This window comes from Rhinoderma darwinii, chromosome 1 (assembly GCF_050947455.1).
Source record: "Rhinoderma darwinii isolate aRhiDar2 chromosome 1, aRhiDar2.hap1, whole genome shotgun sequence".
NCBI classification, from domain to species: domain Eukaryota; kingdom Metazoa; phylum Chordata; class Amphibia; order Anura; family Rhinodermatidae; genus Rhinoderma; species Rhinoderma darwinii.
Window position 1 is genome coordinate 493,687,165 of NC_134687.1, and position 25,907 is coordinate 493,713,071.

Sequence of the window (25,907 nt, forward strand, 5' to 3'; positions counted from 1 at the left end):
TATCGTGGTCAGTTCACCTCAAACCTGTTACCGCTTTGACGGAAGCAATACTGTAGTCTACTAAAACCTACAAATAAGAATGAGGGACCACGAAAGATGTCCACATCAGTTTTCCCACTTGGATTAATCCTTTATTTCCACTCACTGGCTGACGACACCTTGCAGGGATGGACATCATATTCTAAAATGTAAGAACATAAACCACATCCTGCATGCAGCCATCCACCTCTAAAATGAATGCCCAAAATATGTAAAGAAAAACTATTCTGATCAATTTCATAATAAATTAGTCAACTACGATATTGCTTCCGACAAAACAACGGATCCGGTGCACAAAAGACACAAACGGAAACCACGGGCATCGGCTCCGTCACCATTGAAACCAATGGTGATGGAAACGGAAACCTCTGCTTTCCGTCGGTGTCAGTTTTTGTGCCTGCTCACGGTCTTGTTCTGACGGAAACCTCTGATGGAACGTCCGAACGGGACCCCAACGCAGATGTGAACAGAGCCTTAGTTAGGAACTTAGGCCTCATGCACACGACCATAATTTTTATCCACAAATACTGATTCATTCATTTCTATGGGCCACGGGTGGGTGTCCAGGCCATATTTACTGGTGGGTGTCCGAAATGACATGCAAAAAATAAGACCTGTCTTTTTTTTTTTTTTTTTTCATTTATGGACCATGCTCCTATACTTAATAATGTGAGAACGGTCCGCAAATGCGGGTGACAGTCCGTGGCCTGTCTGTGGAGTATTTACTGACTGCTTTTCTTCATACACATAGAATAAAATACATAAGCCTGGAGCTAACACAGGGGGGAACTTACCACATTCAGATGTATACAGCTCAATTTAAGTAATCGGAAACAATATAAATATATTCATAGCAAACTTTGACTAGAGGCAGCAGCAAATAACCTTTGTGGGAGACTTTTTTTGCGCTGCAGGGAGTACAGCAGATTTTCGTAGTCCCACTAGGGGACTTAACCATGCAAATGTTTGATCTCTGATATAACACACTGCAAAACTTTTTTGTATTTTCAGCCTTTTAGAAGTACGATGGTAGCAGAGCTTAATTAGGTCCATGGTTGCCAGGGAATCCCAACCACACCCTAGGATTGATTCAGCCAATGGGATGACAGCGAGCCCTCCGCCTCTGTCTAACCACTTAAATACCACGGTCACTTATGTTACAGCTGACACCCGCTGTAGATGGTGTGAGCTCAGCTCCTGAGCCTGCACCATCCATGCACCACACATTTAGGGCGCTTGCAGCTAATTATATAGCTCCATCACCGTATATGTATGGTGTGTGACGCCAAGAGGTTAAAGTGCATCTGTCACCAAGATTTTGTTCTTCTATGTATTTTTGACAAATCATTTTAGAATGATATAATAAATATATCGTGCACTATGTTAGTTATTTTGTTAAATTGAAAGAGCATGTGTATGTGCAGCTTAATCAATATGGCTGCTCATGAATATTAACCCTTTTATGACCAAGGGTCATTGATGCCCCTGTGTCCAGGTCAAATTTTCCATTTTTGATCTGCACTTCTTTAAACGATAATGTTTCGAACCGCTTTGAATATCACAACTAGTATTAGGCCTCATTTACACGAGCGTGTGCGTTTTGCGCACGCAAAAAAACGCAGCGTTTTGCTGAGCAAAAGGCACTTGACAGCTCTGTGTGTCATCAGTGTATGATGCGCGGCTGCGTGATTTTTGCGCAGCCGCCATCATAGAGATGAGGCTAGTCGACGTCAGTCACTGTCCAGGGTGCGGAAAGAGTTAACTTATCGGCAGTAACTCTTTTAGCACCCTCGACAGTGAATTCCAATCACCATATCGAGTAACCTGTTAAAAAAAAAAAAAGAGGTTCGTACTTACCGAGAACTTCCCGGCCGTTGGCTTGGTGACGCGCCTCTCTTGACATCTGGCCCCACCTCCCTGGATGACGCGGAAGTCCATGTGACAGCTGCAGCCTGTGCTTGGCTTGTGATTGGCTGCAGCTGTCACTTGGACTGAATTGTCATCCCGGGAGGTCAGACTGGAGGAAGAAGCCGGGAGTTATCGGTAAGTCAGAACTTTTTTTTTTTTTTTTACACGTTCACGTATATTGGGATCGGAAGTTACTGTCCAGGGTGCTGAACCAGTTTAACTCTTTCAGCACCCTGGACAGTGACTGTCTCCTGACGTCACGTACCGGAACATTTTTTGCCGGGTTCGGTCAAAACGAGTTCGGCCGAACCCGGTGAAGTTCGGTTCGGACGGTTCGCTCATCTCTAAGAAACTCTGTTTGGATGTTAGTAAACAGAAAAGCACGTGGTGCTTTTCTGTTTACATTCAGAGTTTGACAGCTCTTGCGCGAATCACGCAGTTCGCACGGAAGTGCTTCCGTGCGACCTGCGTGGTTTTCACGCACCCATTGACTTCAATGGGTGCGTGATGCGCGAAAAACGCAGAATTTTAGAACATGACGTGAGTTTTTTTCAGCGCACTCCCGCTGAGCAAAACTCACGGACTGTCTGCATGCCCCCCATAGACTTGTATAGGTCCGTGCGACCCGCGTGAAAAGCACGCGAGTCGCACGGACGTATATCACGTTCGTGTAAATGAGGCCTTACTCTGTTTTTTTTTACAAGACTTATGAGGCTTTCATTTTCTAGATTAGTTTAATTAATTCAGTGTTTTTAATTTTTATGAGAAAACAATTCACTAAAAATTAAAGTAAAACCTTTTTTTTTTTTTGTTTTGTTTCGTTCACTGAACTCTCGTGTGCCGGGGCTTTGAGAGCCCCGGAATACACCCCAACTGTAGATAGTGCCACCCATAACTCCAGCAAAACCTTCTGTAAATGGCGCCACCTAAGCTCCCTCCAGCATTGGAAACCCCAGCCAGCGCTCTGGCCAAGCATTCCCCTCCTAGAGGGAGCCCCCGTCGTCATTCAATCCACGCTGTAGAAGGTGCCACCCCCTGTAGCTAGCAAACCTCCACCAGCCCCGCTGTAGATAGTATCGCACCCCCCACTGTAAATAGCGCCACCTGAACTGAGTCTAGGAATGTAATTCCTGGTGTCAGACCGCACTGGCCGTGGATTCAGCTCCTAGACAGAGCCACTAACGTCACTGTCCAAATGGCCGGGATTCCGCTCCTAGAGTCAGTTCAGGTGGCGCTTTTTACAGTGGGGGGGGGGGGGTGCGATGCTAGATAGCAACCCTCTGCTGTAGATAGTGCCACCCACAACCCCCGGGGGTGAGATGCTATCTACAGTGGGGGGTGTATTCCGGGGCTCTCAAAGCCCTGGCACACATGAGAGTGCAGTGCTTCTCACACTGATGCAGCACTGCACTCATTAAACCCCTTCCAGGCTGCCGACCTCTATACACGTGCTAACTGCACTGGGCATCGGCAGTTAGAACATATGACAGTCGTGAAGGGGTTAATAAGCGATTCCATTTTGTACAGCCCTCTTACAACATATCATTTATCAGCTTCCTCTATATGCTGACAGTTGACTGATCTGTCATGTGATCTCCAATAATCTGCTGAGCAACACAAATTGTGATTGGTTAAAGCCCTCACTGAAGATCCAACCTTTAGGGCGCTTGCACACGACCGTGTGTGCCGCCCGAGTACCATCCGTGATCCGTAGAAAGATAGATGTTCTATCATTCCACAGATCGGTGAGTCAGATCCGTGAAAACCACTGAAGTACATGGGTCCGTAAAAACTATCGGGTGCTGTGAAAAATGTCCCGAGTGGCACTCGGTCGTGTGCAAGAGGGCATAGACTCGTTCACACGTAGGCAAACCTCTTTGAATCATTTACTCCTAAGTTAAAATTCTTGAAGTATGACTCCAAATAAACGATATTGCAATATAAAATTGATTATAACTCAAAACAAGTGCTCTTTAAGACAGATGAGAAGATACAAGTCAATGTTCGTAGATGTATACTGGTCATGGCAAAAATTCTTGGATACTAGCTAATATGATACTGGAGATGTATAATAAAATCCCTTCTACAGCACAAATTAAACAAAACCTTTTGTTCTGTAATATACTTCTTCATCATAGGTCCCTTCTCGTGATGATTAGTTGATCTTGTTTTAGGCCTCTTTATGAATTAAATGTCTTAGTATGGAGTTTCTCGATGTATTAATGAGCTACAACACGTCATCATTGGTGACCATAACTTAAAAGGTGGGTGGTATTTCGACCCTCTCAGTTTGGCTATTATGAAGTTATCAATGAGTATATTGTAAGACTCTGCCTCATGCTTACTCAGGAAGATTGGAACATTCTGTTCATGTTTCTTTCTTGGAAAATACAGTACTGAAGATTAAATGGATTAGAAATGGGGTATAGATATAAGATGAGCCAGTATCTTGATTGAAAAATAAGAAAGCACAATCAGTAGTTATTCAGTGGCGCAGAACTAGAATGTAAAATGTCTGTGCTTGACTAAAGCTTGCCCCGCACTGTACAACTGCCAAAGTCCTGCCAAACAAGTTCAGTTTGTTAATCTTTGTTAGTTGTTGCCCAAATCAAATAAACATTCTGAGAAGTAGGAACTTTTTGAAAAGCACAACGCATTTGCAAATAAAGATTTCCTCCATGTCATGGCACTACAGTCATTTAATGTCAGAAATGCTCATGGTGAGGTCAGACTGGGTATATATCTCTTATATAATTTAAGATAACTTTTGCAGTCATTGATCCAAAATTCTGATTATTTGTTGTGAAATCAGGCTGTAAAATGATGACTACCATGTGTGTATAAAAAGGATGTTAATACACCTGGTACAACCAATACCATCTTCCTTTATTGTAGTGTCATTTAAACTGTCAAAATAAAGAGAAAACACAATATAATATTGAGAACATAGCATTGTTGTTGTAGTCTAACATTCAAATGACTACATAAATATTTTATAAAAAATTTGAAAAAATACAGTAAGTGGGATTTCATCCTAAATAATTTTTTTCCTATTTATACATGATATGCTAACTGATATATTAAGGCCTAGGTAATAATATTTTCTCAAGCAATGTGTAAACTGTCAGCTACTGCTACCATTATTATTAGTAATTGTTAGAAGCAGTAGTACTTAAAAAATTTGGAGAAATACAATGTTAAATGGGTTATCCTATAATCCATTTTCATACCAAAATTCCTGAAATGCTGTTAACCCGTTAGTGACCGGCCCATCGTGTTTCTACGTCGGTCACTAACGGGCCTTATTCCGATGCCATAGACTTTTTACGTCGCGGCATCGGAATAAGTAAACGGAGCAGGGAGCTGTCAAATCTCCCTGCTCTCAGCTGCTAGAGGCAGCTGAGGGCTGGGAGCGTCCCTGCTCTGCCGTGTGAGATCGATATTCGTATCGATCTCACACGTTTAACCCCTCAGATGCGGTGCTCAATAGCGAGCACCGCATCTGAGTGGTTTTGGAGAGAGGGAGGGAGCTCCCTCTCTCTCCCACCGACACCCGGCGATACGATCGCCGAGTGTCTGTGTCTCTAATGGCAGCCGGGGCTCTAATAAAGGCCCCCAGGTCTGCCTGGAGTGAATGCCTGCTAGATCATGCCGCAGGCATGACCTAGCAGATGCCTGTCCGTGTTAAACGGACAGGCAGTAATACACTGCAATACAAAAGTATTGCAGTGTATTATAATAGCGATCGCAGAATCGCATATTATAGTCCCCTAATGGGACTAGTAAAAAAGTGAAAAACAAGTTTAATAAAGTTAATTTAAAACAAAAATTTGAAAAAAAATGAAAAACCCAGCTTTTCCCCTTACAAAATGCTTTACTATTAAAAAAACAAAATAAAGTTAAAAAGTTACACATATTTGGTATTGCCGCGTCCGTAACGACCCCGACTATAAATCTATTACATTATTTAACCCGCACGGTGAACGCCGTAAAAAAAATAATAAAAAACTATGGAAAAATTGCTGTTTTCTGTGAATCCTGACTTTAAAAAAATGTGATAAAAAGTGATCAAAAAGTCGCATCTACTCCAAAATGGTACCAATAAAACTACAAGTCGAACCTGCAAAAAAAAAAAGCCCTCATACAACCGCAGCGGCGAAAAAATAAAAACGTTACGGCTCTTCAAATATGGAGACACAAAAACAAATAATTTTGAAAAAAAAGTGTTTTTACTGTGTAAAAGTAGTAAAACATACAAAAACTATACAAATTTGGTATCATTGCAATCGTAACAACCTGCTGAATAAAGTTATTGTTGTTTATACCACACGGTAAACGGCGTAGATTTAGGACGCAAAAAAGAGTGGCAACATTTCAGATTTTTTTTCTATTCCCCCCCCCCCCCCCCAAAAAAAAGTTAATAAAAGTTAATCAAGAAATAATATGTACCTAAAAATGGTGCTATTAAAAAATACAACTTGTCCCGCAAAAAACAAGACCTTATACAGCTATGTCGACGCAAAAATAAAAAGGTTATAGCTCTTGGAATGCGACGATTGAAAAACGTAAAAAATAGCTTGGTCATTAAGGTCCAAAATAGGCTGGTCATTAAGGGGTTAATAGCAGTTTTAAAGTTATTTGCAGTGCTTCTAGCATGAAAGCATACATCTTTCATCATATTTTGCTTCCCTGTGCCCCCCTTAATGCTCCTGCTGATCTGTGTTGCTGGGGGAGTGCTTTGGTCAGATTCAGTCTTTGTCTCCTTCCCCCTCTGGCAGCTGACAATATAGTCCCTTCTTAACCCCTTAATGACCAGCCTATTTTAGACCTTAGTGACCAAGCCATTTTTTTAAGTTTTTCCATCGTCTCATTCAAAGAGCTATACACTTTTTATTTTTGCGTCGACATATCTTTATAAGGTCTTGTTTTTTGCAGGACAAGTTGTAATTTTTAATAGCACCATTTTGGGGAACATAAAATTTATTGATTAACTTTTTTTTGGGGGGGGGATAGAAAAAAAACGTTGCCACACGTTTTTGCGTCCTAAATGTACACAGTTTACCGTGTGGTATAAATAACAATAACTTAATTCAGTGGGTTGTTGCGATTGCAATGATACCAAATTTGTATAGTTTTTGTATGTTTTTACTACTTTTACACAGTGAAAACACTTTTTTTTTTTTTTTTTCAAAATTATTTGTTTTTGTGTCCCCATATTTTAAGAGCCGTAACGTTTTTATTTTTTCGTCGATGCAATTGTAGGAGGGCTTTTTTTTTGCGGGACGACTTGTCGTTTTTATCGGTACCATTTTGGAGTAGATGCGACTTTTTGATCACATTTTTTTTAAGGCTGGATTCAAAGAAAACAGCCATTTTTGCATGTTTTTTTAATTTTATTTTTTACGACGTTCACCGTGCAGGTTAAATGATGCAATAAGTTTATAGTTGGGGTCGTTACGGACGCGCCGATACTTAATATGTGTAACTTTATTACTTTATTTTGTTTGTTAATAATAAAGCAGTTTGTAAGGGGGAAAAGTGTTTTTTTTTTTTCACTTTTTTTAAACTTCTTTTTTACTAGTCCCACTAGGGGACTTGACTATGCGATTATCCGATCGCATTTATAATACTTCTGTATTGCAGTGTATTATGCCTGTCAGTGTAAAACGGACAGGCATCTGCTAGGTCATGCCAGATGCATGATCTAGCAGGCATTCATTACAGGCAGACCTGGGAGCCTTTATTAGGCCCCCGGCTGCCATCGGAGACACAGACACTCTGCGTTCATATCGCCGGGTATCAGTGGGATGAGAAGGAGCTCCCTCCTTCTCTCCAAAACCACTTTGATGCAGTGCACGCTATTGAGCACCGCATCTGAAGGGCTATTGAGCACCGATCTCACACGTTAGAGCAGGGACACCCCCAGCCCTCAGCTATCTCTGGCAGCTGAGAGATTTGACAGCTCCCTGCTCTGTTTACTTATTCCGATGCAGCGACGTAAAAAATCTATTTCATCGGAATAAGGCCCGTTAGTGACCGACGTAAAAACACTATGCGGCGGTCACTAACTGGTTTAAAGGCTATGTAAACCTTTGAAAGTGATTTTTTTTATTTTTTTAATAAAAATGTCAGTCAGTGTGTTTGGTGCAACTTTCAAATTAGTTTTTATTAAATATTATTTTAACATTTTGTGATACAGCTGCTCTGTATCTTGTATACAAAGCAGCTGTATCTTTCACTAAGAGACGGGTTCAGTGTCAGCGTGGCCATGCAGGATCCACCTGTAATCTAGCACATCTAAGTTATGAACTGTCAGAGACATGCAGGACCCGCTTTCACTGAACCCATCAGTCTGCGGACCTGATGGGTACAGGATTCAGCAAACGATACAGCTGCTATGAGTGGGTGTGAGCTGTAGTTTTATCTTTGATTGTATATTCACTGCAGTACCTCATACAAGTGAATGGTTGTGAGTTGTAGTTGGGCTACAGTCAAATGGACAAGAGAGATGCTGTATCAGGCACTGCAGTCTAGTTATTTCAGTGCTCTATCTGGACATCGATGGTCCTGGGGGTAGGACCCCAAACATCACACATTGATGGCCTGTCCTAAGGATAGGCCATCACTGTTAAAGCCTGGAAACCCATAAAAAATGCAATAAAATAGAAGTTTGAAATCCAAAAGGTAAAAAACAGAAATGATTAGACTCAGTATTAGCCATTAATGCCATTTTCTCTGTACAATGTGTATCAACAAATAAATTCTAAACTGTAAAACTGTTTGTCATTAAACAGAAATGTAGATTCATATTTTTCCTTTCAGATAATACTTTGGGCATTCTCCTTGGATGTGTGTTTGGATTCTTGACCCTCATACTCCTCTTAATATTGATTGCCCTACATGAAAAAAAGCACAGCAGGTAAGTGGTTGAACATTACCGTTATACTCTAGAATAAACATTTCCATTAAAATATATTTTTACATTAGTGTTGTTTAGCCCCCAAATGTAACCACCAGTAACACAGGGCAAATTCTACTGACAATTCACTTGCAACTAAAATTGCTGTATCGTAATTTATTTTTTGAACAAATGGCTCCCCATACAAAAATATGGTAGCAGCTAAACACGATGGGGAAAGTCCCGATTACCCCAATGCAATACATAAATTGATTGTTTCATAAAGACATCCCGTTTTAAACAGAAGTCTGATTGCTATGGGTCCGGCTTCTCTAACCCCCAGCGATTAGTTGTTATTGTTAGAGTAAGTTGCTTCTGGCCAGACAATTAAAATTTTGTATTACAACCTATTGTACATGGAACATACCGAACCTCTAAATCTGGGTATACTATTATTCTGTAATCTCCATGCTGTCATAGGTCTGGGAATAAAGATGGACACCTGTATATCAGGATATATTAATGACTTAGATGCGGACAGACAGTATTAATAGCATTATCTATAGCCCTTTCATGAATTGCTTTATCTAGAGCCCTTATATAAATAGCTGTCACGTAGGGTTCGTGGTCCCACTGGGCCATACCGCTTGGCGGTATGGCAGCTGGCCAACAGGGCGCAGGTTAAAGTCTATAGTTTGTATAGGGTACCTGTGGCAGCTCAGACAGTAGCAAGGTAGGCTAGGCTGGGACTAGACAGCAGGTAGATATCAGGCGTGGAGTCGCAGGACAGTCGTGGAATACAGCACGGCACTTGACCAGGATAGCACGGGATACAGGATACCCTGGGAACTGGAAAACACTGGGAGACTGTTTGCTTAGACAAACTAGGACACAACAAACAACGCTCAGGCACTGCATGAAAGGGCTGGGCCCTTCTTGTAGTCCAGGGTGCTTATGGGCTAATTTAACATTAAAGTCTGGTGCGCCCGCTGCCCCTTTAAGAGCAGGCACGAGCGTGCGTGCGCACCCTACGGGACCAGGCCGAGGTGAGTGGAAGTGAGCTCGCCGACCCATGGCTGCGGCCGTCAGGTGGTGAGTGAACCTGACCGGCCGCAGCCATGGACATGACCGTATCCCCCCTCTTACGCCCCCTCTTCTTGGAGCCGGAGCGAGAGAGAAACTTCTTCAGAAGGGTAGGAGCATTGAGGTTCTCCTCTGGCTCCCAGGACCTCTCTTCAGGACCAAACCCCCTCCAATCCACCAAATAAAAAGTCTTTCCTCTGACTCTCTTGGTGTCCAAGATCTCCTTAACCTCGAAAGTGTCAGAAGGGCCAATGGAGGCAACCGCAGGGCTAGGAGTCTTGGTAAAGCGGTTCAGAACCGCCGGTTGGGAATCCTGAGGGTAGGAGGCAGCCGAAGCTTGTAGGCGACAGGGTTGATCTGCTGCAGGATCTCGAAGTGTCCGAGGAACCTGGGAGCAAATTTGTATGATGGCACCCTTAGTCGAATATTCCTGGAGGACAGCCAGACCTTCGTGCCAGGAAGAAACTGATGAGGTTCTCTTCTCCTTGTATCCTTCTTCTGTTTCATGCGGTCGACCGCCAGCAGGATGGAGGATTAAGTCTGCTGCCAGATTTGCAGTAAGTTCCTAAAAGCAGTATCAGCAGCTGGTACCTCGGACGTATCAGGCACCGGGAAAGGAATTCATGGGAGTTGGCCATAGACGATAAAGAACGGTGTATTCCTTGTGGACTCGCTGGTGTGATTATTGTAGGAGAATTCAGCCCACGGAAGCAACTGTATCCAGTCATCATGCTGCTTATAGATGAAGTGGCGTAAGTAGTACTCCAAGATCTGATTGATCCTCTCGACCTGACCATTTGACTGAGGATGGTAGGCCGAGCAAAAGTCCAACTTTACACTTAGGAGTCCGCAGAGGGCTCTCCAGAACTTCGAGGTGAACTGAACCCCCCCGATCAGACACAATATGCTGCGGCAAGCCGTGCAGAATGAAGATGTGTTGGATGAAAAGCTTGGCCAGTTGAGGTGCAGAAGGAAGATCGGTCAGAGGAACGAAGTGGGCCATCTTCGAAAATCGATCCACCACCACCCGGACAGTACTGCATCCAGTAGAGCGAGGCAGGTCAGTGATCAAGTCCATAGCTATATGCTGCCAGGGAGCATCGGGCACAGGCAATGGCTGGAGCAGGCCAGCAGATCTGGAGTGAGCAACCTTGTTAGCTGCACACACAGAGCAAGAAGAAGCAAAGTCTATAATGTCCTTGGGCAGCGTGGGCCTCCGGAAATGACGGGCAATCAGATCCCGGGTCTTACGGGTCCCCGCGTGACCTGCCAGTCTAGAGGAATGTCCCCAGCGGAGGATTCTCCCTCTGTCAGCCAGGCGCACAAAAGTGCTCCCTGGAGGAATGTCCCCAACTTGTAGGGGATTGACAGAGACAATGCAAGACGGACCAATAATGTTCTGTGGAATCTCCATGGCAAGACCTGGACAAGGCATCGGCCCTCACATTCTTGTCTGCTGGGCGATAATGGAGCTCAAACTGGAACTTGGTAAAGAACAGTGACCACCTGGCCTGACAAGTGTTCAGCCGTTGGGCCGTCTGAAGATAGGTGAAGTTCTCGTGGTCCGTAAAAATCGGGATGGGATGAGTTGCGCCCTCTAGTAGATTTCTCCAATCTTGCAGAGCCAATTTGATGGCCAGTAACTCACGATCCCCAATCGAGTAGTTGCGTTCTGCAGAAGAGAAGAGCTTGGAGAAATATTCACATACCATTGACTTGCCCTTGGAACCTCTCTGGAACAGGAGTGCGCCAGCACTGACAGAGAAGGTGTCCACCTCCAACGAGAACTGTAGAGAAACATCTGGATGATGGAGGATAGAGGCTGACGTGAAGACACTCTTCAGGCTATTGAATGCGAACTCTGCCTCAGGAGTCCACACCTTGGCGTTCATGCCCTTCTTAGTGAGGTTAGAGATAGGAGAAGTCAGTGAGGAAAAGTTTAGAATAAACGGTCTGTAAAAATTGCCGAATCCCAAAAAGCGCTGTATGGCTCTCAAGCCTTGAGGGCATGGCCATTCTAGGACAGACTTTACCTTTTCAGGATCCATCTTGAGACCTCTATTCGAGACAATGTAGCCCAGGAAAGGTAGAGCATCTTTTTCAAACACGCACTTCTCCAACTTGGCGTACAGACTATTTTCCCTTAACCACAGAAAAACTTGAGGTACATGATGTGTCATAGGATCTGAAGAAAAATCATCAAGATAGACTACTACACAAACATAGAAGAGGTCACGGAAAATGTCATTAACGAACTCCTGGAAGACCGCGGGAGCATTACACAGGCTGAAGGGCATTACTAGATACTCATAGTGTCCATCATGGGTGTTAAATGCTGTCTTCCATTCATCACCCCGACGAATCCGAATTAGATTGTAAGCCCCACGCAGGTCTAGTTTGGAAAAAATCTTGGCACCACGTATACGATCGAACAATTCAGAGATCAGTGGCAACGGACACTTATTTTTCCCCGTGATTTAATTGAGACCCCGGTAGTCAATACAAGGACGCAGGTGGCCATCCTTCTTTTTGACGAAGAAGAACCCGACTCCTGCCGGGGAGGAAGACTTCCATATAAAGCCCCTCTCCAAGTTCTCTTTAACATAGGCGGACATGGACAGAGTCTCTGGCAAGGAGAGAGGATATATCCTATCACGGGGAAGGGATGCACCAGGAATCAGCTTGATAGGACAGTTATACGCCTGTTGTGGGGGCAGTGTCTCCGCCTCCCTTTTGCTGAAGATGTCCGAGAATGCAGCATAATGACCAGGCAATTCTGCCAATGACCGAGGCAGAGGAGGCTGAGCCGAATGAATCTGTACCAGGCATCGGCTGTGACATTCAGGGTCTCGCTGGAGAACCTCTTAGTCAGAGCCAAGGCAGGCCCAGCAACACGGGGTTAACGGCCTTGGATAGGACATAGAACGATAGAAGTTCGGAGTGGAGAGCCCCTACTTTGAGCCTCAGCGGCTTGGTCACAGCTATAACTAGGTCTGGCAGAGGTAGTCCATTTACTGATGCAACCATCAATGGTCTCTCCAGAGGGGTAGTGGGTATTTGAAGAAGGTCCACCAGGTCTCTACAAATGAAATTAGCAGCGGATCCAGAGTCCAGATACGCAGAGACCTGATGCGTTTTCCTACCGGACACTATGTTTACGGTTATGGACAATTTAGACGCGAGTCCTTCTTTGCCAAAGGTTGTCTTTCCTACCAACCCTAGGCTTTGGGGCTTTTGGGGACACAGACGCACAAGATGGCTTCCAAGGCCGCAATAAAGACAGTCCCGAAGTGCGTCTGCGTTGTCTCTCCTGGGTAGATATCTTACATTGGTCCTTCCTCACATATTCCTTAGGAGGATCGGCATCTGAGGACGACAGGGGTTGCTGCAAGGTAGGGACTAGGAAGAGCTCTCTCCCAACTAACCTCTTGGAGCCATTCTCGGAGCCTTCTATCAATCTGGACAGCCAGAAGGATGAGGTCCAAGGTAGATGGCAGGTCTCGAGCGGCAAGTTCGTCCTTAATTTTAGGAGACAGTCCATGCCAGAATGTAGCCACCAGGGCCTCATTGTTCCACAACAGTTATCCCGCCAGGGTGCAGAAGTGGATGGCGTACTCGCCCACAGAGATGACTCCATGGCGTAGGTTCAGCAAGGAAGCCGCTGCAGAGGAGACTCGTCCGGGCTCCTCAAACACTGAGCGAAATATCCGGAGGAACCCCTGGAAGTCACAGGTCTCTGGTCCTTGTCTCTCCCAAATAGGGTTTACCCATGCAAGAACCTTGCCAGTAAGAAGAGAGATGATGAAAGCGACCCTTGCGCCATCAGACGAAAATGCCATAGGGAACAAGCTGAAGTGGATCTGGCACTGGTTAAAAAATCCAGGACGGGTACCTGCGTCTCCATCATAGCAGTCAGGAAGTGGCAAAGAAAAACGAGGATCAACACTGCCAGGAGGTGTAGTAGGAGGAACGGCAGCTCGTGCTTTCTGCCGACATGCGAGAATGTTTAAGGCCTGGAGGAGTTGGTCTTGTCGAGACCGGAGGTCCAGCATATTCGTCCGCATCTCTTGTGACGTCGTCTTGGATCGACCAGCGGGGTCCATGGCCTGAGTGTACTGTCACGTAGGGTTCATGGACTCACTGGGCCGTACCGCCTTGGCAGTATGGCAGCTGGCCAATAGGTCGCAGGTCAAAGTCTATAGTTCGTATAGGGTACCTGTGGCAGCTGTGACAGTAGTAAGGCAGGCTCGGCTGGGACTAGGCAGCGGGTAAACGTCAGGCGTGGAATACAGCACAGCATGACTACAGAACAGCACTTGACCAGGATAGCACGGGATACAGGACACAGGATACACTGGGAACTGGAAAACACTGGGAGACCATTTGCTTAGACAAACTAGGATACGACAAACAACGCTCAGGCACTGCAGGAAAGGGCTGGGCCCTTCTTATAGTCCAGGGTGCTTATGGGATAATTTAACATTAAAGTCCGGTGCGCGCTGCCCCTTTAAGAACGCGCGCACCCTACGGAACCACTGCCGAGGTGAGTGGAAGTGAGTGCTGGCGTCTCCCGAGGAGGAGACTGGGGCCAGCGCTCGCCGACCCATAGCTGCGGCCGTTAGGAGGTGAGTGAACCTGACGGCCTGCAGCCATGGACTTGACAATAGCTTTATCTAGAGCCCTTTTCTTAATAGCGTTATCTAGAGCTCTTTTATTAATAGCTTTATCGAGAACCCTTTTATTAATAGTGTCATCTAGAGCCCTTTTGTTAATAGCTTTATATAGAATCGTTTTAGTAATCGCTTTACCTGGAGCCCATTTATGAATAGCGTTATCAAGAGCTCTTTTATTAATAGCTGTATCTAGAGCCCTTTTATTAATAGCATTCTCTAGATCTGTTTTATTAATAGCTTTATTGAGAACCCTTTTAATAATAGTGTTATCTAGAGCCCTTCTACTAATATCTTTATCTAAAGTCCTTATAGTAATAGCTTTATCTAGAGCCCTTTTATTAATAGCTTTATATAGAATCCTTTTAGTAGTAGCTTTACCTAGAGCCCTTTTATGAATAGCGTTATGTAGAGCTCTTTTATTAATAGCTTTATCTAGAGCCCTCTTAATAGCTTTGTCTAGAGTCCTTCTATTAATAGCTGTATGTAGAGCCCTTTAATAGCGTTATCTAGAGCTCTTTTATTAATAGCTTTATCTAGAGCCCTTATATGAATAGCTTTATCTTGAGTCTTTATATTAATAGCTTTATCTAGAGCCCTTTTAGGCTTCATTCACTTATCCGTCGGCTACGCTATTGATGCCGTCAAACCGACGGAACCCTTGCACAACTGAGACAAATGGAAACCATTGGCACCGGATCCATCACCATTGAAATCAATGGTGATGGAAACAAAAACCTATGGTTTCCGTTTGTTACAGCCAGGGCTCTATTCTGATGGAACGTCACAATAGAGCCCGAACGGTTATGTGAACCAAGCCTTATTAATAGCGTTATCTAGAGCCCTTTTATTAATAGCATTATCTAGAGCTCTTTTATTAATGGCTTTATCTAGAGCTCTTTTTTTGCATATAGAATAACTGCCATGCATGCAGCGCTATTCTTCCCATCAAAACAACGGCTACCACGACAGACCTCAATGTAAGTTTGTAACATCATTGGTGTCTGTATGATGGATCCGACAGTGTCATGGCTTCCATTATAAAATTATCTGGATAGTGCTGGTGTGTGATTTTCAGTCATCCAAAGACCTAAAGCGTAAAGCTAAAATACACACAAACCCTAAATGCTTTTTACTTGCTGGTGGCATTTGTGACTGCCTTTTGATGTGGAAGAACACTGTGGTAAGGGGATGTAGTGATTTTCTATGCCTGACTACCAAATAAAATGACTTCAGGGGGAAAAAATAAATTTAATTTTTAGTGCTGCGGTTCTATTAAGGGAAAGATTAATAATCACAGCTTTTTTTAACTCAATTTTACAGGCAGATACACGGACAGCTAAATCAGGTCCTCAGAGTTAGATCCCTAGCAAATGGAACAATTTTCGCTTTTTGGCTTGCCGTCTCATCAGAATTTTACATGTCCAGTTAGTGTATAGGAATGTAATGTAATCTTTAGGGTTTGTGTAGTCTAGGCCTTTGGATGTCCTGGGACCATACAGACAGGGCCGGCCTTAGGATAGATGGTGCCCCGTGAGAAATGATCTTTCGGCGCTCCACCCCCATCATGAAAAAAATGCCCCATAAAAAAATTATAATGCCCCTTTAGTGACCCCATACAGTATAATAATAATATATTACAACCCCTTAAAGGACATAGTATTTTGTCCTCTATTTGTGCCCACAGTATTATGCCACCTGTAGTACCCCTACACCGTATAATGTCCGCTTAGTGGCCCCCACACAGTATAGTGCCCCCTGTAGATTTTGCCATACAGCCTCCCTGTAGACAGTGCCATAATCCCCCACCTCGTCCTTGTAGCTCATGCCATACAGCCCCCCCACCTCCCCCTTGTAGACAGTGCGATACCGTCCCCCACTTCGTCCTTGTAGCGTCCATGGCCGCGGGCTGTCGAGTCTACTCACCACCTGACGCCCGCAGCCATGGATCTGTGAGCGCTGGTCCCCATCTCCTTCCCAGGAAAGGCCAGCGCTCTCTTCCGCTCCGGTCCGCTGTGTCCCGTAGGGTGTGCGTGCACGCTTGTGCCCGCTCTTAAAGGGCCATCGCACGCACATGTAGAAAATAATCATCATCAACACACATGATTTCCTGGACTATAAGAAGGCCTCAGCCCGACTGATCCTTGCCTGAGCGTTGTTAGTATATCCCAAGTCTGTCTTGCAAATGGTCCCTTAGTGTTTCCCGTTCCAGTTGTTACCCGTGCCCTGTTACCTGTTCCTGTATCCCGTGCTGTGTTCTTGTTCCTGTGCCTACTAGTTGGAGTCGTGTCTACTGCACCTGCTGTTGTTTGCCACGTCCTCCTGCGTCATCCGCCACGTCCAAAGGGATTCGCCACGTCTGGCACAACCTGAGGCACCTGCTGTCATCCGCCAAGTCTGGCGTTACCTGCTGCACCCACCTCCATCCGTGCCAGAGCTGTGGCCACTGTCTGGACTATCCAGGTACCCTTCTGCGGGACTTTGTATTGCTGGGGTTCCCTGTTGTTTGGCCAGCTGCCTCCCTGCTACTGCGGTGCGGCCTAGTGGGTCCACATACCCACAAACTGTGATAGTACGCTCAGGCCATGGACCCCGCTGGTCAACCTGAGACCTTGACGACACAAGCCGTGCTGGCTGAGATGCAAGACCTCCAGTCACGGGAAGACCAACTCCTCCTGTCGGTGAACGCCATTGCCCATCGGCTGCTTGCTCCAACTACAGTCGTCACCGCACCAATTCCTGCTATTCCTCCTGCTACACTTCCTGTCTGTACTAGTGCCGACCCCTGTGCTTCTTGCCGCTACCTCCATGCTATGACTGAGACCTGAGGACCTGCAGAGGATTTTTGAATCCGTGCCTGATCCACTTCAGACTACATGCCAGGTCCTTCTCTTCGGATGATATCAGAATTGCCTTCATCATCTCTCTCCTTACTTGCAAAGCCCTGGCATGGGCTAATCCTCTGTGGGAACATCAGGGACCAGAGACTTGCAATGCTTCTTACGGACCTTCCGCTCGATCTTTGCGGAACCTGGGAGAGTTTCTTCGGCTGCTGCATCTCTGCTGATCCTATGCCATTCAGTTCCGTATCCTGGCTGCTGAGTTAACCTGGAACAACAAGGCTTTGGTGGCCACATTCTGTCAGGGACTGTCTTTGGGGATTAAGGATGAGCTGGTCACTCGCGATCTGCCATCTACCCTAGACGATCTTATCCTGCTTGCCACCCGGGTTGACATGAGGATCCGGGAGCGTTCCCAAGAGGTTCTCCGGGAGAGAGAACTTCCTAGGCTGGATTCTACTTTCCAGCAATCCTTACTATACTACTCAGTCATCCCACCAGAGGATCCTATACAGATGAACCATATCAAATTGTCTATCCAGGAGAAACAATGCAGACGCACTTCTGGACTTTGTCTGTATTGCGGCCTTGGAGGCCATATTGTGCGTCTGTGTCCCCAGAAGCCAGAGAGACCCCATTGCCTAGGATTGGTTGGAGAGACCAACCCTAGGTGTAATGGTACCTAATAAAGCATTCTGTTCCAAGCTGACTATTCCTGTGACCCTAGTATCCGGCGAGAGGATGCATCGGGTTTCTGCCTATGTTGACTCTGGGTCTGCGGCAAACCTCATCCAAAAGGAGCTAGTGGATCATCTTCAGTTGCCCACAGTTCCCCTGGAGACATCTTTGTCTGTTGCCTCTGTGAATGGACTACCTCTGCCTGATCCCATCGTTTCTAAACCCAAGCCGTTGAAGCTCCAGGTTGGAGTCCTTCATTCGGAACTAATTTCTTTCCTTGTTTTGCCCAAGGCCATCAATCCTGTTCTGCTGGGCCTGCCTTGGCTTCAACTGGAATTCTGGAGATGTTCTCCAATGGGGCTCCAAGTGCCTTGGTCGTTGTCTGTTGCAGATCCATCCTGTCCAGTCTCCTCTACCTCAGTCATTTGTGGGACTGCCCCAGCCCAGTTTGCTCAGTTTGCAGATGTCTTCAGCAAAAGGGAGGCTGAGACGCTGCCTCCACATCGGACTTATGACTGCCCCATTGAACTTGTTCCTAATGCCTCTCTTCCCCGTGGGCGAGAGTTCTTCACCCGTTTCCAATTTGTGCTCCACTACTGTCCTACTGACAAGAATGTGAGGGCCGATGCCCTTTCCAAGTCATTTGAGACGGATGACACGGTGGAGTCCCTTCAAAATATCATAGACCCGTCCTGCATAGTCACTGCCAATCCTTTGCAGGTTAGAGACATCCCTCCTTTTGTTCGGTTGGCAGACAGGAGAAGAATTCTCCGATGGGGACACAGTTCTAAACTGGCTGGGCACCCAGGTGTTCGTAAAACCCGAGACCTGATTGCTCGTCACTTCTGGTGGCCCACGCTGCCCAAGGATGTTGTGGACTTTGTCTCTTCTTGCACGGTGTGTGCTTCTAACAAGGTTGCTCACTCAAAGCCTGCCGGCCTGCTTCAACCTCTGCCTGTACCCAATGCCCCCTGGCAGCACATTGCGATGGACTTTGTCACTGACCTTCCTCCCTCAGCAGGATGCAACACTGTCTGGGTGGTGGTGGACCGGTTCTCGAAGATGGCACATTTTATTCCGCTGACCTGCCTACCTTCTGCTCCCCGACTGGTGAGTCTCTTCATTCAGCACATCTTCCTTTTGCCATGCTTGCCCCTTCACATTGTGTCCGATCGGGGGGTTCAGTTTACCTCTAAATTCTGGAGGGCTCTCTGTAAGCTCCTGGATGTGAGATTGGACTTTTCCTCACCCTATCACCCCCAGTCCAATGGGCAAGTCGAGAGGATGAACCAGATCATGGAGAATTATCTCCGTCACTTCATCTCCTTACAGCATGATAACTGGGTACAGCTTCTTCCATGGGCCGAGTTCTCGTACAACAACCACACAAGAGAGTCCACCACTTCCACTCCGTTTTACATTGTGTACAGTCAACATCCTAGAGTCCCTCTTCCAGTGTCTACTACTTCTCAGGTACCCGCTGCTGACTGCATTTGGGAACTTTCTGCAAATCTGGCTACCGACCCGGTCCTCTATTTTGCTGGCTTTCAATCGCATGAAGCGAAAAGCGGATAAAAAAAAAGGAGAGCTGGCTCAGTATCTTCCAGGTACCAAAGTCTGGCTGTCCTCACGGAACATTCGTTTGAAGGTGCCTTCATACAAGTTTGCTCCCAGGTTCCTCGGTCCTTTGAGATTCCGCAACAGATTAACCCTGTCTCCTATAAACTGCGGCTGCCTCCTACCCTAAGAATCCCCAACTCCTTTCATGTGTCCCTCCTGAAACCAGTGGTCCTGAAGTGCTACAGCAAGACTTCCTGTTCCACAACTGCTCCCAGCGTTTCTTATGATGTGTTCAAGGTGAGGGAGATCCTGGACTGCAAGAGGGTAGGAGGAAGGGCTTTCTGTTTGGTGGAATGGAGAGGGTTTGGTCCTGAGGAGAGGTCCTGGGAGCCGGAGGAGAACCTCTATGCTCGTGCTCTCGTTAAGAAGTTCCTCTCTCGCTTTGGTCCCAAGAAGAGGGGGCATAAGAGGGGGGATACTGTAGCGTCCATGGCCGCCGGGTCTACTCATCTCCTGACGCCCGCAGGAAGTGTGAGTGCTGGTCCCCATCTCCTTCCCAGGAGACTCCAGCGCTCACTTCCGCTCCGGTCCGCTGTTTGCCACGTGCTGTGTCATCCGTCATGTCCTGTGTCATCTGCCACGTCCAGAGGGATTCGCCACGTCTGGTGTAACCTGCGTCACTTTCTGTCATCCGCCATGTCTGGCGTTACCTGCTGCACCCACCTCCATCCGTGCCACAGCTGTGGCCACTGTCTGGACTATCCAGGTACCCTTGTGGGGACTTTTGTATTGCTGGGGTTCCCTGTTTGGCCAGCTGCCTCCCTGCTACAGCGGTGCGGCCTAGTGGGTCCACATACCCACAACTGTGACACAGTGCCCCCAAACAAAAACAAAAATTGTACTCACCTAGGCCCCCTTCCCACGACTGGATCCTTGCATAGGTCGGTGTGATCCTTTAGCCTAGTACAGAGTTTCCCAACCTTTTTCAGACTCGAGGCAGCACTGGAAAAATTACAATTCCTCAGGGCACCCCTACCAAAAATAGTTTTGCGAAAGACAGAAAATGGCAAAAAAAAAAAGTACTACACTCGAAGGATATGTTTACACACTTTTTTTTGTAAGGCAAAAAAAATCTGCCTCAAAATTCCTTCAGGAACTGACAGCGTTGTTTGACCTTTTTGTTTTTGTTTTTTCTTAAGCCGTTGAAGCTAATGCAAAAGAGCTACAAACGGGAGACGCAGGTATTTTCTGCCTCCTATTAATTTCAATTGGAGGTCAGAGGCAGAAACCACTTGAAGACCCATAGCCCGTGTCACAGTAAAATGACCATCAGCCCCATCACAGTAAAATGACCATCAGCCCCCCACTCACAGTAAAATGACCATCAGCCCCCCACTCACAGTAAAATGACCATCAGCCCACCACTCAGATTCCCCCTGTAGGTAGCGCCACACAGCCCCTTTTAGGTAGCGCCACACAGCCCCTTGTAGGTAGCGCCACACAGCCCCCTTGTAGGTAGCGCCACACAGCCCCCTTGTAGGTAGCGCCACACAGCCCCCTTGTAGGTAGCGCCACACAGCCCCCTTGTAGGTGGCGCCACACAGCCCCCTTGTAGGGGGCGCCACACAGCCCCCTGGTAGGGAGCGCCACACAGCCCCCTGGTAGGGAGCGCCACACAGCCCCCTGGTAGGGAGCGCCACACAGCCCCCTGGTAGGGAGCGCCACACAGCCCCCTGGTAGGGAGCGCCACACAGCCCCCTGGTAGGGAGCGCCACACAGCCCCCTGGTTGGTAGCGCCACACAGCCCCCTGGTTGTTAGCGCCACACAGCCCCCTGGTTGTTAGTGCCACACAGCCCACTTGTAGGTAGTGCCACACAGCACCCTTGTAGATAGCAAACCCCCCTTTTCTGTAGATAGCGCCGGGGATTCCGCTCCTGGAGCACTCCTTGATGTCTCTGTCCATATATGGACATTGACATCAGGGGATACTCCTGCAGCGGAATCCCTGTCCACAGCGTTGCCGACGCTGTGACCGGGGAGTCCACTCCAGGAAAAGCTCCTGTCGTCTGTGTCCATTTATGGACAATGACATCATTGGCTTCTCCTAGAGTGCAATCCCCAGTGTCAGCGTCTGCAACGCTGTGGACGGGGATTCCGCTGCAGGAGTTTCCCCTGATGTCACTGTCCATATTTGGACAGTGACGTTAAAGGCTTTCCCAAGACAGGAGCCCCCGGCCAGATTGTTTGTGATGCTCTGGCTGAGGACTCTAGAATTTAAAGCCCCTGACATCACTGTCCATATATGAGCAGTGACGTCATGAGCTTCAGTAGCGCTGTGCCCGCGGAGTTTGCGGGATGTATATCACTGTGTGCCTATATGGTGGAGTAGGTCGCTACCTTCCATCTGAGGTATACATAGGGACCTTACACTTGCATTGTGGCTGCTACGTATGTTTATACCCTTTCACGTGTGGATTTTTTGGCACAATATCACGAACAATAAAATTATGGTTACGCAAAATCATGCCATAAAGGAGATGATTCTTTTTTTCATGTATTCCCATCCAGGTATTGCATATTTAAACAAAAGTAAAAAATGTTTTTTAATCAAAGCTAAATTTCTTGTCGATTTGGTTATTGGCCAAATGGCTTAAGAACATGATCACTCCCTGTTTATATGATGTATTCCGTCGTTAAAAGCCCCTGACATCACTGTCCATATATAGATAGTGACGTTAGAGGCTCCCCCAGGGGCGGAATCCCTGGGGCAATCGCTACCTGACATTCTGCTCGGGGACTCAAGCCCTAAGGAAGCTCTCTGAGGTGCACATATAACCCATACCTCTGACAGATGCCATACAGTGGCATATACTTTTTTTGCGAGATCCCTCAGAATGGAATGGCGTCGTCTATTACGTTATTCCATTCTTCAAAAAAAAGGTATACGTAAATATACCAGCCCGACGAAGGCCAAAAGGACACTCTTTTGACCTCCATCAGGGTTAGTGGGAATTTCTGCTGGAAAAAACGCAGCAGAATACAGTAGCAGCATAGTGGATGAGTTTTAACAAATCTATTTCACATGCTGTGTAAAATTTCTGATCCGAAATTGAACTGGGGTGTGTATTTTTCGGACCGCAGCATGTCAATTCCTGCTATGGAGAGTGTGCAGAATTGCTGCATTTTCAGAGGCGATGTCTCCATCTCCTAACATTGGGAAAAACGCAGCAATTTCCACACCATTTTCTGCCGTAAAAACCGCAGGAAATGGTGCGTTTTTGCCGCAGTGGAAAGCCTTTGACTTTCAAAGGCATTGCTTCCGAAATTTTCTGCAGCAATTCGGTTGTGTGTTGACAAGCCCTTAAACTGCTATTTAAACAGAAACCGAAATAGTGGATGCAGGTTCATAAATAAAACAATTTTCCTTTACTTGTTCTACATCTGTACTATCTTATAATATGTTAGAAATTATCTGTTTTTAAAGGGGTATAAATGTACATGAATTTGTCCATGCAGAAAAATATAGCATTGAACATCTTCTGTGTGTGGCACTTTGAAACTTGAATCTTCAAAGTTCCTGATCCTTCCTTCCTTTTGGCAAACATATAATTATCCGAATACCTTAGCACATTGTAATTTGAGTCAGAATGTTCTAAGTGAATACAATATGAAACATAAGCAATGACAATGATGAAAGTGTGTAATGCACGTCCAGGCTGCTGTAATCTTTCACAGTTTGTTACGTGTGTAGAATGCCAACATCATCAAATTAAACGTAATGATTAATAACATGCCGCATCCTGGCAAAAGTATGAAAATATAAATGTGTTCCTTCCTGAGCCTTGGATAACACAGGCAATGTTACAAGATAACATTATACGTATCCTATCATCTTCCTTAGGAGGCTCTCTTGCCAATAGATAAATGCTTTAAACATGATAGGTGAGGTCCGTCCAACCGTCAGCTAAATGACATGCTATTTTTAGGATTTTAACGAGTAGAATTACTTAATTTTGTAACAAATGTTTCCAGTTAATGCCACCATTCATTGATAAAGTGAAGGGGAAAAGCTTTGCCAGTTGATGTCACATTCCTATGAATTAAAGGCCATATAGAAAAGGAATCCAGAACGTGTTTAAAATGACTGAGGCTTGTACGCAGAAATTTTAAAGGAGGTAATTGATATTCTGTTGCTGTGTTCAACACTTGTATTCTCAACTCCTGTGGTTTATACAATGTGACCTCCAGCTACCAAATGGATAGTAATAGAATAATTAGAAGCACTTGAAACTAATTATAGTGGGAAGCGCAGAGGAGAGAATTTCAAAAGATGCAATAAATAACCAGGTGCAATCCTTACCTTGTAAATATGGGCTCAAATAGCATTCTGGACAAGTATTAGGATACCACATGATTAGTTCAAGTAACTAAAAAAGTGCATGTCCCCAATCTCCTTGAGGTAACATGCACATACCGTGTGCCCTGAGACAATATGGCAGAGCATAGAGGACGTACGGCTCACTAGCATGGAGAATAATAGTCTCTGTGTTCTGCTGTACAGGATACGTCGGGTGCCATATGTATGGAGATAGTCTCCTCTAGAAGCAATGCTGTTAGGGGAGAATATTTCTGTACATATGGTATCCATTGGAGTATGACTCTGTATGCCTCCATATAAAATCGGTATGGGAACCCTGTTACAGCTCCGTACAAAATCAATATGTAACATGGCCATGTCTATGAAAAGTAACACTCTGTAATAATCTATAAATAAAATTTGTTTTGCAGGAAGAAAGAGATAAACGTCCCTTCAGTGACTTTCCAGCAATCTAAAGACCCATAGAAAGAGTCTACATAAGATGTCATAAGAGACACTGCCTGACTGCCATTCTTTATATACAATGTTCTATTTTACAGAACTGTCAATGAAACAAACCAAGGAACATATCAATAAATATGAGAGAAATTATTTATGTACCATCTGTGGTCATATACTGTAGCTGTATATTATTTATAAAACAATCAGCATCTCTTAGGGTCAGTCCACACAGAGTTTTTGGCGCTGATTTTGACGCAGGAACCACATCGGAATCGGTGCAAAAAACTGACTAATTCATTGATTTCAATGGTAGGCAGAGGCATTTTTTTTCCCGGACGGCTTTTGACCGCTTGCGGAAAAAAAGTGGCATGTCTATTCTTGTCTTGGCTTCCGCCTCTGACCTTTGATTGAAATCAATGGGAGGCAGAAAAAACACATTTTATGCCTTGCGGTCCTTGCATTTCCTTTGATGGCCGCAAGCGAAAAACCCAGCGAAAAATAATTCTGAGGAAGATTTTTTCTACCTGCAAACAACTCTGTGTGAACAGGGCCTTATACCGTACTATTCCAGTCCTATTCTATAATAAAGAAAGAATAATCGTGCCATGGTAATCTTGCCATCCTGCCTTGTTTGGATCTTAAGAATTGAACATTTGTTTTCATACCTATGTATTAAAAAATCCATAGAAGGAAAAGTGTGGTGTTAATATTGAAGTTTACTTATTGTAAAATAAGGATTAAGGAAGCTTAAATGACATTCGACACATTAGGGTCATTTGTGAATTGTTGGTAATTCCAGTAAAAATATAGTGTTAGGTGTTAACAACATAACAACACTAGCTTCACCTTTCTTACTGACAGCTATAAATAGTATATTTCTTTAAATAATCCAGACCTTCTTCCACCACCTTAGTATGTATGCTATACGACAGGTAAGTTCCCCGTTGAAGCTGTTGCAAAGCTGCAGTGGAGAGTTTTTTTCAGTTCGTAAAGAATGTGACAGAAAATATTATAATTGTATGTGTGCCATATTATAGCTCTGTTCAACTCGTAATGTGGCAGTCTACTTTAACCCCTTCCCAACATATGATGTATACTTACGTCATAGCCAGGTAGGAGAAGTATGGAGCAGGTCAACGGCTGAGCTTGCCCTATAGAACGAGCGTGTTGGCTGTCATGTTACAGCCGACAACTCACTGTAATGAGCGGGGGATTCAGGCTCGTTAAACCCCCTAGATGCAGCAGTCAATAGTGACCGCAGCATCTAAGGTGTTAAGAAGAGGGGTGACCCTCTTTGCCAGCTTATCTGCCCACTCTCCGCGATGCAGCCTATCTGCCCCCCTTCTGGGTGCCGATATTCGGCATGACAGCCTTGGGGCCTAATGAAGGCACTCAGGTCTGCCATCTTTGT

General features: G+C 45.5%; 1 protein-coding gene across 1 annotated transcript in view; it reads left to right on the top strand.

Annotated features, from left to right (window-relative positions):
* Window positions 1-24,646, top strand: part of SUSD2 (sushi domain containing 2) — a 279,345-nt gene extending 254,699 nt beyond the window's left edge. Inside the window, exons 28-29 of the mRNA XM_075835489.1 lie at window positions 8,770-8,866; window positions 24,466-24,646. Of these exons, the coding sequence (XP_075691604.1) occupies window positions 8,770-8,866; window positions 24,466-24,520 (152 nt within the window). The 3' untranslated portion in view covers window positions 24,521-24,646. The remainder of the gene's footprint in view (window positions 1-8,769; window positions 8,867-24,465) is intronic.
* The last annotated feature ends 1,261 nt before the right edge of the window (window positions 24,647-25,907 follow it).